Source organism: Ptychodera flava, chromosome 15 (assembly GCF_041260155.1).
Source record: "Ptychodera flava strain L36383 chromosome 15, AS_Pfla_20210202, whole genome shotgun sequence".
NCBI lineage: Eukaryota > Metazoa > Hemichordata > Enteropneusta > Ptychoderidae > Ptychodera > Ptychodera flava.
Genome location: NC_091942.1, coordinates 26,774,512 through 26,788,500, shown reverse-complemented (window position 1 = coordinate 26,788,500; position 13,989 = coordinate 26,774,512). Strand labels below are relative to the sequence as shown.

General features: G+C 39.2%; 1 protein-coding gene across 2 annotated transcripts; it reads left to right on the top strand.

Annotated features, from left to right (window-relative positions):
- Positions 1 to 2: 2 nt before the first annotated feature.
- Positions 3 to 8,136, top strand: LOC139151704 (dentin sialophosphoprotein-like). 2 transcript variants are annotated; one of them, XM_070724666.1, is made up of 6 exons: positions 3 to 2,188; positions 4,515 to 4,587; positions 4,803 to 5,130; positions 5,803 to 6,069; positions 6,965 to 7,036; positions 7,690 to 8,136. In XM_070724666.1, the coding sequence occupies exons 1-4, from the start codon at positions 26 to 28 to the stop codon at positions 5,816 to 5,818; spliced, it is 2,580 nt and encodes an 859-aa protein (XP_070580767.1). In that variant the 5' UTR covers positions 3 to 25; the 3' UTR covers positions 5,819 to 6,069; positions 6,965 to 7,036; positions 7,690 to 8,136. The 2 variants fall into 2 exon arrangements, with proteins under 2 accessions (XP_070580767.1, XP_070580766.1); XM_070724665.1 differs by lacking the exons at positions 5,803 to 6,069; positions 6,965 to 7,036; positions 7,690 to 8,136 and having other exon boundaries at positions 4,803 to 5,194.
- The last annotated feature ends 5,853 nt before the right edge of the window (positions 8,137 to 13,989 follow it).

The following is a 13,989-nucleotide window of genomic DNA, read 5'->3' as shown; positions in this document are numbered from 1 at the left end:
CTACTGCTACACACATGAGGAACTGATGATGGCACATGATGATGTGATGATGGAACATGACAAGGCAATGGTAGCACATAGTGAGGTTATGGCATCACATGACAGGGCAATGGTGGCACATGATAGGGCAGTGGTGGCACATGACAAGGTGACGACAGCTCATGGTAACAGAGCACTTGATGACACACTAGAGGATGCGACAATGATGAGCGTTGATGAATCGGAGGAACCAGAAGATGACGATGATGGGTGTCAGAAGCTACCTGATGGAGAACGTGAAACAAATAAAACATTGTTGAAATCCACACCGGAAAGCCAAACTGATGTGTCAACAATCTCATCTCTTCAGGCATCCATGTCCACAGAGAAGTCAAAAGGTGATGGCAATAAACCAGGGGGTAGATGCAATTCTTCAAGTCAAAACACTGAGGAGAACAGATGTGACAGCACTCCTCAAACTTCATCAGATAATGCACAAATCAAAAGTGAGCCTGTAGCAAACGTAACTGAACCAGATTTGATGACATCAGGACAATCGTTCAAGGAAGGTGCCCCATCATCACCTTTGCCAGACACACTCATTTTAGATGATGACTCATCATTCAGTTCTACATCTCAACTTTGCAGTGGAACAGAGCTTGTTGAAGGGCAGCAACTGAAAACCAAACAGGAACCACTTGACTCACCGAAAGTTGAACATAGAGATGTTTCTCCTGACAATGTTGAACACGAGTCACAGCCCCTGGACTTTGAAGGGGAAACATTATCATATAATTTCAGCCTCTCTAATCCAATAGAAGAGAATGAATACACTCAACAAGACAGTGATGAGACACAAGTGGACAGTGCAACAAGTTTGAATGCACAGAAACCAGATAAAGATGGTCAAAGTGAACAAGCTGCGACATCAAGTTCACCACCGAGCCAATTGACTCTTAGCGATGAATGTGCCAAGATCACCGACCAAGAATCTCTGAACATTGCAACAAATGCTGATACCAGTACAACTCAAAATTTATCATCTGGCAATTCTGCGCCATCAACCAGTAACCACAGTGCCATAAAGAACAGTACAGCTGGACATCTAGGAGATCCATCGATGGAGACTGCTATAGATCTGACCGATTCACAGGAAAGTGAAATCGACCTGACCAAATCACTCTCAGACTCCCAAGAGTCTCTGTATGTCTACGATGGTGATGACATCGTTCCAGTCACTGCCTCTCAGAGTGATGACATCATCACAAAATCAGATAATGGTGATGACATCATCATGGTAACTGGCCCCGGGTGTAGCAACTCAAAGAAGGGCAGTGGCACCATTTCAGTCTCTGCCTCTCAGCATAAAAACAGAGGTAAGGTCAATGATATCATTCCAGTCACTGCATCTCAGCGAGGGAAGACAGGTAAGCCCACCTGTGGAAAGGTTAATGATGAGGACAGCGTTTTCAGTTTGATCAGTGCCCCTGAAGAAAACTCTCCCTCTGTCTTGGAAACGACTGTTCCACAGGACAACAGAGTTGGTGTTGTCACCCCAACCAGACGAAAGAGAAGCAGCGATGGATCTCAGAGAGGCAGGAAAGGGAGCGGTAGTACTGAGAAACCAGGAACAGATGCAATAATGGTGGTGGAAGATGCAGAATTTGCCAAGGTTCTACAACTCAGCAAACAGGAGTATGAGAAGAACCAACAAAAACCTGGAGCAGAGAAGCATGGCATTGACTGTACTGATTCAGGTGATTTGACAGAACCCTCGAGACAGTGCCTTACAGATGAGGAATTTGCAAGACTGCTGCAGAGGCAGTTTGAGCTTGAGGTGAACCATACTGGGACGACACTGCAGACCAGGTCAACAACATCTGATGGTGTCCAATGGCAGGAAATTATTGATGCTGCAGCTAGGAAGGATACCAGCAGATTTGATTCCAGATCAACAACTCCAAATACGGGGTCACGTCGAAGGCATCCAACTCCAACCAAGAGAAGTGGAAGCATTGAGACTGATTTGGCACTGGTGGCAAAGAAAAGAAAAACAGAGGAAGAGAAGGACTTTGAGATTGCTATGCGCTACCATTCAATAATCAATAACAAAGGCAGTGATGACAGTGGTACGAGGGAGTTAGGTAAACAGAAGACACAAAACAAACCCACTCCCAGCAAGCTATCTGCCATCAACCAACAAAAACAGGTAGTGTTTTCTAATCTGATAACATGAGTGTTTTCTCTGCCCCCGGTAAAGTTTGGGACAGTTCTTCTCTGTAGAAAGAACAAGAGATTTGAATATTTGTTTAACACTCGTTCTCATCTATCATCGAACGCGCAACTTCATGTGAATGTTGATACATCTCATGAATTCATCAGTGTGTTTCATTTGAAACTTCATGAGTTGATAAGGACTTCCTAGGAAGATTTCGCCGCCTCAACGATGTAATTAATAATATTGCTACAGACTTCCAGACAAGTCGGCGCCAACAAATAAAACATGCTGGGGCATACAACACGCGTGCGCCACATTTATTTTCGCTGAGAGCATGCACAGTTGTCCCTGGAACGCTCCATGCTTTCCGCGGTGTTCGAGTTTTTCCAAACTTTTGTTGGTTTGTCCATGGTGCCAATGAGTTTTGTAAATGAAAATGTCATCAGAATTTGTGTTTAACGTTCACTTCCAATACTATGGTGCACAAAAGATAACATCCGTGTACATGAAGAGAGGGTGAATTCATGAGAATGAAAGCTAGTAAGTGAAAGTTAAATGCCGAGGTGGAACTTTAAAGGCGAAGATTTACTTTCAGGATGGGACATCGCCATCAGTTTCGGGCAGAGAAACGTTCTTACACTTTTGTGAAATACGAAAGATTCACATTTCAAGAGAGAAAAATGTACTCGAAATTTCCTTGAGAATCAACATCGCGCAGGTTCGTTTTGAGAGTCAACATCGCGCTAGTTCATTTCCTCACCCGGCACAAATGTACGTGCGTGTATTACGATACTATGAATGATGACGGTCCCATTTTCAAATGTAACCACATTCTCTCGCAAAGAAACGACAAGCACCGGGAGTAATGTTTGCTATGACATTAGCAGTCGCTAGTTCAGTGAACCTGTAGGCGAAATCTTGATGAGATCTCAGCTCGCTCTTTATATAGTTGAAACACGGCTCGCAAACGTTGAAAACATATGGTGGCTGGTAAATCAGTCGAACCCCTCTCGCCTGCAATAGTCATTGGAGATTTTGCTCAACATATCGGGCGTGGTGGAAACCGCAATTATCCATAATTACACAGTCACCTACGGCCAAACAAGGATTTCCAAATTATCCGTAACTCGAACAGCCTCATCGAAAAAGTTCAATAACTCCAACCCGTTTGATGGTCCAACGATCACATCGGAATGATCGACACCCGTAGCACTGACAAGGATGTTGATCGCGTACGTAGCGTTCGATGCATGGCATGGCGTTGTATTTGAACTGCCGGTGTTCTGATTTCTGCGTGTCCAAAAGACGATTGCCTGTAGTTCTGATCACCGAAGACTCGTCAAACCGATGAATTTGATTTATATTGTAATCAGAAACAGTTTCTATGAAATCCAGTGTATATTGTCCGATAGCTGGAGTCATCGATTCGGCAGCAAGACTTGATATTTTCTTTCGAATCATGTTCAGGTATTCGGTTATCGCTCGGTGAATTGTCGCCAGCGATGGTACGTTTTCGGCGTACACCCATTATCATCAAGAAGTTACCTTCTGATTTCGTGCAAGTAAATACTTGGTTGCCGCCTTTTATAGAACTCGATATGTTGGAGAATGTTGTCGACAACTTTAGTACGTTCTCGCGCTGGTCTATCACTAAGGGAGCCTGTTCTCTCGTATTTGCAGCAGATACTGTGCGCTGTTGATTTAGAATATGACATTCACGTCAGTCGTTTGCGTACAGTGTATCTTATGTTTACATAAACTTGTAAACTTGTCGCCAGCGCGGCGCGGCGGCGTCTGAAATCTTCCTAGGAAGTTCCTTATCAACTCATGAAGTTTCAAAGGAAACACACTGATGAATTCATGAGATGTATCAACATTCACATGAAGCTGCGCGTTCGATGATAGATGAGACGAGTGTAACACATGTGTACAGTACCACTTTTGTTATATCCCTCAGGTGTACATCATATTTTTTCGAGGTATGGGATACTCACTGGTACAAACAAAACATACATTTATGTTTTTTGATGATGATGACAGCTTATACAGTTTGATCAGTGCCTGTGAAGAAAACTGACCAATTTGATTTTTTGTGCACTTTGGCAAGTTTACAATCATTATAGTATCAGACGGGGCAAGGAGTGCCATGTTTTTCATTGAGTCTTATTCTGGTGGTTTAACACAATCAGAAAATTTCCTAACATGTTGAACGTAATGTTTAAAGTTATATGCAGTGACTCATATGGACTACTGTTAAAATTTAGCCTATGGCTGTTTCTTTCTCTCAACTGATGTCAGTGTTTCAAATTCATTTCAGATTGCAGAGTACAGGAAACAAATGCAAGAACAGTACAAGCACAGGCACCCTAACAACACACCTCAGAAATCAGGTAAACTAGTACAGAGCACTAGGCTATTTACATTAAGGCAATTGGCATCTTCATGTGATCATTAATTTCAGTATGGCTGTGTCTGTCAAACATTGAACTGACAGCCAACAGGAAGGCATTCCATCTTCTCCTTGCTGTCTTCAAGAATTGTGTTGTCAATGGTAGCAGTAGGGATCTCATAGATCATGGTGCATTTCTCTTTGATCTCTGTTCAGCGTCTCCTCACAGCAGTGCATTGGGAAACCCATCAACACTGCCGAGCAGATCCTCTGATTGGAGTTCTCAGACAAGACCATCAGCCGCAGTACTGCCCAGAACATCGACATCAAGAATTAGCAGTTTGACAGGATCTTTGGCCATGTCATCAACTCATAAGCCAACGGCCTCCTCTGCATCTACATCATCACAGAAACACTCCACTCCATCAGCAGCTGTGTCATCAACATCGGGGATATGGTCACTGTCACATACTGTTCCAGCTGCAGCAATCAATCTAAGCGATGATGATGATGATGATGATGATTTCCCAGATTTGTCTGATAGGTCAGTACGTTGTGTTCGTATACACAGGCACACCTTCATCTGTAACTGAGAATTGGTGTCCTATGGACAGTTTCTCACTGTGTGTCCAGGGTTTAAGATGTTGCCACTCATTCCTAAAACATGAATATCTGAAGGTAACGAAGAATTTGAGACTATCTGACTAATCAGTGGATACCCTGGTCTCAAAAATACTCCCCATTTCCCACATAAACATTGCTGACTTTCAGCCATTTTCCTCTGTAGTGCTCCAACTTTGCCATAAGAAACAATACAGATCAACTATAATTTTGATGGTGAAAGAGTTAAAAAATTGAAAACTTCAAACTCTTCCTTCAGAGGGATATGTTTTTTGTAAAAGACAGTGCTGAAAGGAGTTACCATGTGCATCATATGATATAAATCATATCAAATTCTTTACAATTTTTACCTATCAATTTCAATACTTTTCAATCTGGTGGAAACTGGTGTAATTGCCAGAATAATGAACAGTAGTGTGATTAATGTATTGCCCATTGAATGCCATTCACATCCTGTGTTTTCTTCTGTTGGGATTCAACTTTCCATGGAAAAGATTAGGACTGAGTCAAAATTCAGTAGTTGAAGATTTGAAAAGTAGAAATAAGCTTGCAAATGCGGTTCTAATTATTGCAAACTTTCTAATGTCTGTCATAGGATGAGGAAGAAGTGAGTTCCTCCACCTTTGGTTCATCTTCATCCTTGGCATCTTTCTCAAAGTCCCCGGCATCTACAGCTTGGACATCAGGTGTGAGTTCAAGTGTTGGTACTAAGGTTGACTCCGCGGCAAGCCATCCTCCAGTGGTTCAACACATCAACAGACAAGCCAACACCACATGTGGTAATTGCAAAGAGAAAGGACACAACAGATCCAGCAAACAGTGTCCTATGTACTATTCAGAGTCTGAGGTTGCAAGACGAAAGGTTAGAAAGTGAAAAAATTAATGTATGTTACATGTCTTAGATGAGTGTTCAGAATGAGGATGGATTTAAAAAAACTCAAATAATGATTTGATGTGATTTTCCTATCATACAAACCACAACTTTCATTTAAAAATACAGCAAAATTTGTAGAAATGGCATTTCTGTAGAAGGAAGAATGAGGTACCATTACATTGGTCAAAAGTTCTGTTGTGAGGTTTTGTAACCTTATATTCATAAATGATCTTTCAAAATGATTCAGGAATGAAGATGTAGAAGATAGCTGACAGCCAGCAAAAACAACCTGCTGTCAGCTAAAATTTGCCTGTTTTGAAAAATTATCAGTTTATTAAAAAAATCAGGACATCTTTTAGAAACTATATGTCTTCACACACTACTTGTAACTGCCTGTACTTTTATATTTGCCACCTGTAACCAAAATTTTCTACATCTCTGCATCGTATGAGAGTAGACAAAGAAAAACATTTTTCAGAATGAAGGATTCAAACTTTGCCAATAGAAAAGAGTAATTCATCGTCCTACAAAATATTTATATTAATATGTATTCAGTCATCATAGGTGTACAAGATGTGTGGTATAGTTGGAAAATATGTCACTAGACAGGGTTGTCCACATTGGGCGCACCCCCTTTTTTGAGCTATATATTCATGCATTAATTAACATACCTGAAGAATACATGTAACAACAGGAGATTATGCTAATTATATATCGTTATATAAGTCATTCCTCTGATTTTCCAAGCTGTTGAGAACACGGCAAGAAAATAATTTTCAGCATTTCAAGGGGAAATATGCAATATGTGGAAGCTTTTGAAATGTAGAATGACATGCTTGTCAAGGGGAACTCATTAACAGTGTGATGGATATTTTCTTGACAGGAGAGAACTGACAAATTAGAACGCCAGAGAGAAGAAGAAAACAGAAGATTGGAAAGAATGGAAGAACAGTTGGTATGTCATTGCTCATTTTCTCAACTTAAATACCAGAATCTGTAAAATGTTAAATGCATTAATGCTTCGTACATGCTGATGCTTCATAGTTTTATACATGGTGATGCTTCATACAATTTAGAAAAAAAGAGCAAAAAATACATTTTCAAAGTATAGACATTCCTTCAGGTATCATTATTGCATTCATTTAAATCCAAATCAAAACAGTAGTTTACCGTCTAAATGGAATGTGTCCACATCAAAACAATAAAATAAACACTTCACAGTGTTTTATATGATTAGCCTATCAAATGTTACTCAATATTTGTTTTCTCACAGTCATCTTAATACACTTCTAAGGTGAAATCAGGTACACAATGTGAGTGAATGCAGAACAACCTGAAGAAAGTATAAATAAAGGGGGAAATAGTGAAGGGATGACAAAATATCGAAATAATATTGTTGTGTGGAGAGGTATATCTTGAATAATGTTCAGCCTCAACTGAAATGTCTACACTATTCATATGCAAGTGTATTTTCAAACCAATCTGAACTATTAGGAGCAAATGAAAGCCTCTGTATGGCTTGCAGTCATTCTTCTGTAACCAAGTACAATCCCTATGCTTAAATTGAAATAAATTCAGATAGTTTGCATATTTTGTTGTTGATTTCAGAGACGCGGTGATCGACAAGTCCAGCAAATCAGGAACCAGCTCTTGACACAGTGCAACAACATTATACCCCAGGATTTATGGATGAACTCAAGAAAATCATCAACAAGAAAAGAAAGAGGAAGTAAATTAAACTTCTTTCATATTCTTCTTGTCTATTTTCCTCATAGTATTTGTTAATTTTTTTTTCTTAACTTTTTCTAATTGATAGAGTTTATAATTACATTTTGTCCAAGATGCAACCAATCAATGACATAACTTTTGAATTTACCGGTTTGGCTTTTGCCTCATATTAGTGTGCCACCAGAAGGTGGTTTGAAGAGAATCAATAAATCTGTAACTTTCAGATTATCAGACTCTCTACTACTGTCACAAAAATGATAAGGAAGGGCCTAGCTTTTATACAAGCATGTCAGACTTCCAGAAGACTTCAACAAATTCAACTCTACAGCGTGTTCATTTTTAGCCGGATGCCGGCCAAATTGACGGCTACTTTCGTATTTTGGCCGGCTACTTTTCAGCACTGTTTCGCTCTCTGGCCCGGAAATTCTGGTTTTGATAACAATAATTAGATTTTTTTGGTGGTCTTGCAAGCCGCAGATAATATTTCAGAAGTGCCGATGTGGCTATATGTAGTCTAGCAATTTACGCGGTGAACTTGTTGCTATCACTGTGGTACCGCGATCAGCGAACGTGTTGTACTGTACACCGTGACTGGGAATCGCTCTCGAGGTGAACCTCGCTCGCCCGATCACAGCCCGAATTATTCCGACGTTCACATCGGGTATAGCCGAAAATGGGACTAACATACAATTACGTTATGCCCGCGAATAGCCGACCATTTCCGAATGAAGCCGACTTTTGTTTCGCTCAAACGCGGAAGAGAAAGTCGACGCTTGAGAGCTTTGGTTTTCTGCGTAAGAGTAGGGCCTAGCCTGATGGGTTTGGTAGGTTTTTGATCAAATCTAAAGCGACCACAAGTTACTGAGTCTCATTTTTCATACTTTCGAAACGCCACGTCAATCTATCCATGGTCGATCACAATGTCAACTCAAGTCGATCGACATTGCGTTTTGTGGAGGGGCCGTGTGGTTGTGTGCATCGCGGAAGAGAAAGTCGACGCTTGAAAACTTTGATTTTCTGACTTTGTCTGTTGGTTTTGGGAGGTTTAGATCAAATCTTAATAAACAAAATATTACTTCGTCTCACTTTTCGTACTTTTGAAACGCTACGTCGATCACAGTGTCAAATTTCAGGTCGACCGATATCGCGTTGTGTGTACTGTGTTACAATTGACTACCGGTGCTTTGTACACACACGGTGTAGTACAGGCTGGCGTTCAGTGTCGTTAGTTTGAGGTTTTATCAAACATGAACACTGAAATTTAGCTCTCTTTTTCAATTATATTCAACATCAGCAAAAAATCAATAATCAGCTCGCGGATTCGTTTTATTGTGAAATTAGTACAGTGAATTAAAATCACTGAAAATTGTGTTCCTATAATTCATTGAATTGAATAAACTCTTTGATTTTACTGTATCTTCAATCAAGTTTATTTAAATCAGTAAAACACTCTGTACAGCCAGGCTGGCCAGGATTCTAGCGGATCGTTATCTGGGTTATGAAAACCCTAGGCCCCATTCTATGATGTATTTCAAAATGTTTGTTCAAGTCATGAGCTAAACATAATTCTACACAACAGTCTGGTGAAATTTTGCTATTATCCTTGTTAACTGAATGCAGTTGACAGGCCCGAGTGATATCAAATTATTTTTCTGACTTTTTAAAACTTTATCCCTTGAAAACATGTTGTAATTGGCAATGATAATGATTATTCTGTATTCTGAAATGGTCTTTAATACTGTACAAGAATGCATAAAATTACTCCAAAATGTCTTCAAAATTTAAAAATTTCTTGCCATTGCTCAGAAATGTCTTCAAATTTAAAAATAATCCTTAACACTCTCATGCTGAAATGGTCTTTCATACAGTACAATAATGCATGAAATTACTCCAAAATGTCTTCAAATTTTAAAAATTTCTTGCACACAGGGAGGGGACCCCTCCCTTACACCCTCCCCCCCTGTGTGTATGTTGGAATAGCCTTTTATACACTGTATAAGAATGCATGAAATTGCTCAGAACTGTCTCCCCCTCCCCCCCCCCCCCCCCCGCATGAAATTGCTCAGAACTGTCTCCCCCCCCCCCCCCCCCCCGCCCGCCCAGGGAACCTGGTTGCACACAGATGCTAACCGCCTACTTTTCTGAATTTTCCGCCTACTTCAAAAATTTTTGAGAACCCTGGTCTAGAATCTGGAATACTGATACAATGTATGTGCCCATTTACTCATTAGAAATGCTGGGATTATTTTTTTTAGTGTCCTTCACATTCTGAACCTCTCAAACATTTTTCCATTCGGTTTGGTGGATAGATTGGTCATGTCTTCTTTTTCCATCAATTTTTTAAGGTTTTCAATATGTATACGACGTCAAGAGTAGTTTTCAGCAATTCTAATCTGAAACTTGTTACGCTCTGTTGAAATTACTTACAAAAGATGAATAACACAAGACTGTTTCACTTCATGGATACGCTGACAAGTCTGACTGAATATAGACTGATGAAAACAGCAACTCAATTACCTATGGTGTTGACTTGTGTGTGTGCTCTTTTTTGTCAAACGTTTTCTTTTTTTCTCAGTCTCTTTTTGCTCGGTTTTCCTCGGCAGTTAAGAACTTTCACTTGCTAGAGAAACCAAAGAATTTGACATTTATGCATGCAATTCTACCACATAATGTCTCGGCTGAGACAGTTATTTACCGTTTCACTCATGTATTGTACGTAATAAAGCTAGCTACATTACAGTACCTAGGTGTGATTGCATTTGTCATGTTGTTTACACTAAAACAAATGTTAAAACAAACCCTAGGAACTGTTGGCGATAATTAATGTCTCCTTGAACTCATGCCTTCATATGTAAAACCTCACACCTTCACCGGTGGATTGTGTAGTGTGTTATGAGTTAATCCTTCTATCCACTGATAAAAGAATAGCTGCAAAGAACCATTAATATGACAAGTGTTTCCACGGAATAAGCTGTTAATCTTGAAATAGCGAGCGTAGAGGTGATATTCAAGCAAGGTTCACAAATTATATATCATCAGAATTGTGCCCTCTATGATAGCACTATCGCTGACTTTTGTGCCTCTGTGATAGCACTATCCTGGACTTTTGTTTTTATCTAATGACTGGATCTTCTTGATTGTTATAACGTGGCATAGAGGTAGAATGGTCAGGGAACCTGTACAATTTGTTCCATGTAGGCTTTGTAGACCTGGAACAAATTCTACAGGCTCCCTGACCATTGTACTGCCATGCCACGTTATAACAATCAAGAAGGTCATTAGATAAAAACAAAATTCAGCGATAGTGCTATCATAGAGGGCACAAATTCAGATGATATATAATTTGTGAACCTTGCTTGAATAGCACCTCTACGCTCGCTATTTCAATATTAATAGATTATTCCGTGGGAAAACTTGCAATGTTAATGGTTCTTTGCAGCTATTCTTTTATTGGTAAATAGCGGATTAACTCACAACACATTCACCGGTGAAGGTGTGATGTATGAGAGACATTAATTACAGGCAACATTTCCTAGGGTTTGCTTTAAAACATATGTTTTAATAGAAACCGCAAAAAAAACGAGGTAGTTACTTAGTGTCAACTTAATTCACTCTCTTGGTTATCCTATGGAAAGATAACTGTCATTACACTTTCTCATTTAACTAAAATGATGAAACTGAAGCAGCATAAGTTTTCATTAATATGATCGAAATGTTTCAGAAGTATTTAAGTTTATTGAAACTGCGACATTCAATTATTTTGTAGTACGACTATTTCCAAGTCGTGTTTCATAGTCTACATGTTCTGGTCACTGATCTGCGTGAAAGTACTGTAGCTCCAATAACCGTAGCTCTGGTCCGAGGAAACGGGCGTCACGTAGCTGTTAAAAAGACATATTTGCCTGAATACATGGATTTATGTGCCCAATAACAGGTGACAATTAGGTAGCAATTTGCCCGACGCCAGGAGGGCAAATTGTCATCTGATGTGAGGGTACACAAACCCATGTATTGTGGTAATAATATTTTTATTACATGCCTTTTTACAGTTAACTCTATATGAAAAACTTACTGTATTAGTTATATGCAGGACATTCTTAAACAACCATACCATTATCGACCAGCATCAAACAGATTTTAACGAAAGTCAAAATAGCAGTGCGTGCATGGATATTTTATATCTAGCGTTAAGCGTCTACCTTGATGTCCAAGGGCCTCTCCAGACCGGTAACTATTGAAACAGGTCTGTATATCGTTCACACGGCCAGCTAACTCTCCCGATATTCCTATTCAAATCAATGCATTCACATCGAGGCATGTAATAAGATGCAATAGCAGTCAACTGAAACGACATGTAAATCAGGCATGTGTGTGGGTAGTTGCCTAAGCTACCTGACAAACTGTTAAAAGGGTGACCAAGCTAAGACAAGAAATACACAATAAACAGCCTGCGCCCTCTTTGAGTATGATGGGCTTTTAGGGAGCTTTGCTTAACCGTTGCTCCAAAACTGTTTTCTCTTTGATTTTAGCTTGCGGGATTGATACCATCTTAAAATTTGTAGCCCTGGGGCCAATTGTTCATTCTCGAATTTGCGTTGAGCCACCTTTCAAGATAACCACATGGGAGAGAATCTGTGACAAAGAGTGTTGAAAGCTGCTTAGTGATTAAAAGTTAGTATAACATGGTCTCGAGAGTCTATGAATAAACAGAATCATTTTAATATGTATTGCTGTGTAGTATGGTTCCTTTACTACTAGCTGTATGCTGTTTGACTGGTTTAAAATCAAGGTTGCAGAAAGTGATATATGATTCGATACTTTCGAAGCGGGGATTTGTGATATATAACTTTTGTGAACACGATGGGAACTAATGTGGGATAATTGGCTTTTCATTTTTTTCAAATTTCTCAAAAGAGCTAGGTGCCGTATAGTTGAATGTTGCGATATTACAAAATACTCAAAAACAAGTGTGTAACTGAAAAAGTAAAGTAGATGAGGTTACATTTGAAGATTGAATCGACATTACTTCATCGTCCAATTATCCCAAATTAGTTCAAATCGTGTTTGTGATAATTGGTCTTTATATAATCAGACACTGAGAGAGACTTTAAATTACATCATGGATATCTATTGCATTGGTGACAGATTTTGAGTTTCGATGATTAGGTGCAGCATGTGACTATGAATTTGAGTCGAGGCCTACGCCAATTATTTCGACCACGTGCAGATTCATCGATAGCATCTACAAATCTCTGTGGCATTGTTCGTGTCAAGTATAGGCCATCAAACAAATGTGAGCTATAATTATAATGAACACCTATCAACAGACGTGATCGGATACACTAAAACGCAAAATAAGCAGTAATTTTTGCGTAGCGAGTTTATCGTTATTGTGTTTAGAATGTTCATTACAACGTATCCCGCATGATTCGTATTTTCGTAGTCTTTGTTGGTTGCACAATTACACACATTTGTGATAAAAACAATGAAAATAAGGTAATTGCTGCATATGGCACTTATGATTTTCTTAAATGACATTAAAAGGTCATTCGATAATCGAAAGTTTGCGTATGTTTATCATAAGTTTTGAAACATGTCACGATGAAATATTTTAAACTATTTGACAGGCCTGTATATAAGCCATTATATTATCGCCCCTCAAAAAAAACCAAACTAAGACAAACAACCGTGCAACCTTTTATTTGACCCCTTCCGTCAATTGTTTTCGACCATATAAATATTCGTCGATAGCATCAATAAAGCTTTTTGTGTTCGTATTCAGTATAAACCATCACCATACGTTAGCTAAAATCACCACCTATCAACAGATTGTGATCTCATACTCTTAAACACAAAACAAACGGTAATTGTCATGTGGCGACTTATCAGTGTTATTTAATTAAGACAAGGATGTATTTTCCTTATATGACCACAATGTTAATTTTAGATATCATTGTTGTTTCTGCATTTTTTTTTGTTGGTCGTGCAATTATAACTATTCCTTATAAGAAACAAAAATGCTGAATATATCAATTTGTATCAGCATAAATGACAATAAAAAGCCCCAACTACCGTTTATCATTCTCGGATTGTTCTGTTTTAAAATATCCTCTATCTTTGTCTTCGCCTACGTTTACCCTTGCAAGTTTTGTAAGTGCTGACATAACTTACATTAGTGAC

Excerpts from the sequence above, each read along its gene's own strand:
- LOC139151704 (XM_070724665.1), top strand. The coding sequence starts at position 26 with ATGATGGCACATGATGATGTGATGATGGAACATGACAAGGCAATGGTA. Across the intron at positions 2,189-4,514 it reads CCATCAACCAACAAAAACAG|ATTGCAGAGTACAGGAAACA; the intron begins GTAGTGTTTTCT and ends AATTCATTTCAG. Across the intron at positions 4,588-4,802 it reads CAACACACCTCAGAAATCAG|CGTCTCCTCACAGCAGTGCA; the intron begins GTAAACTAGTAC and ends ATCTCTGTTCAG.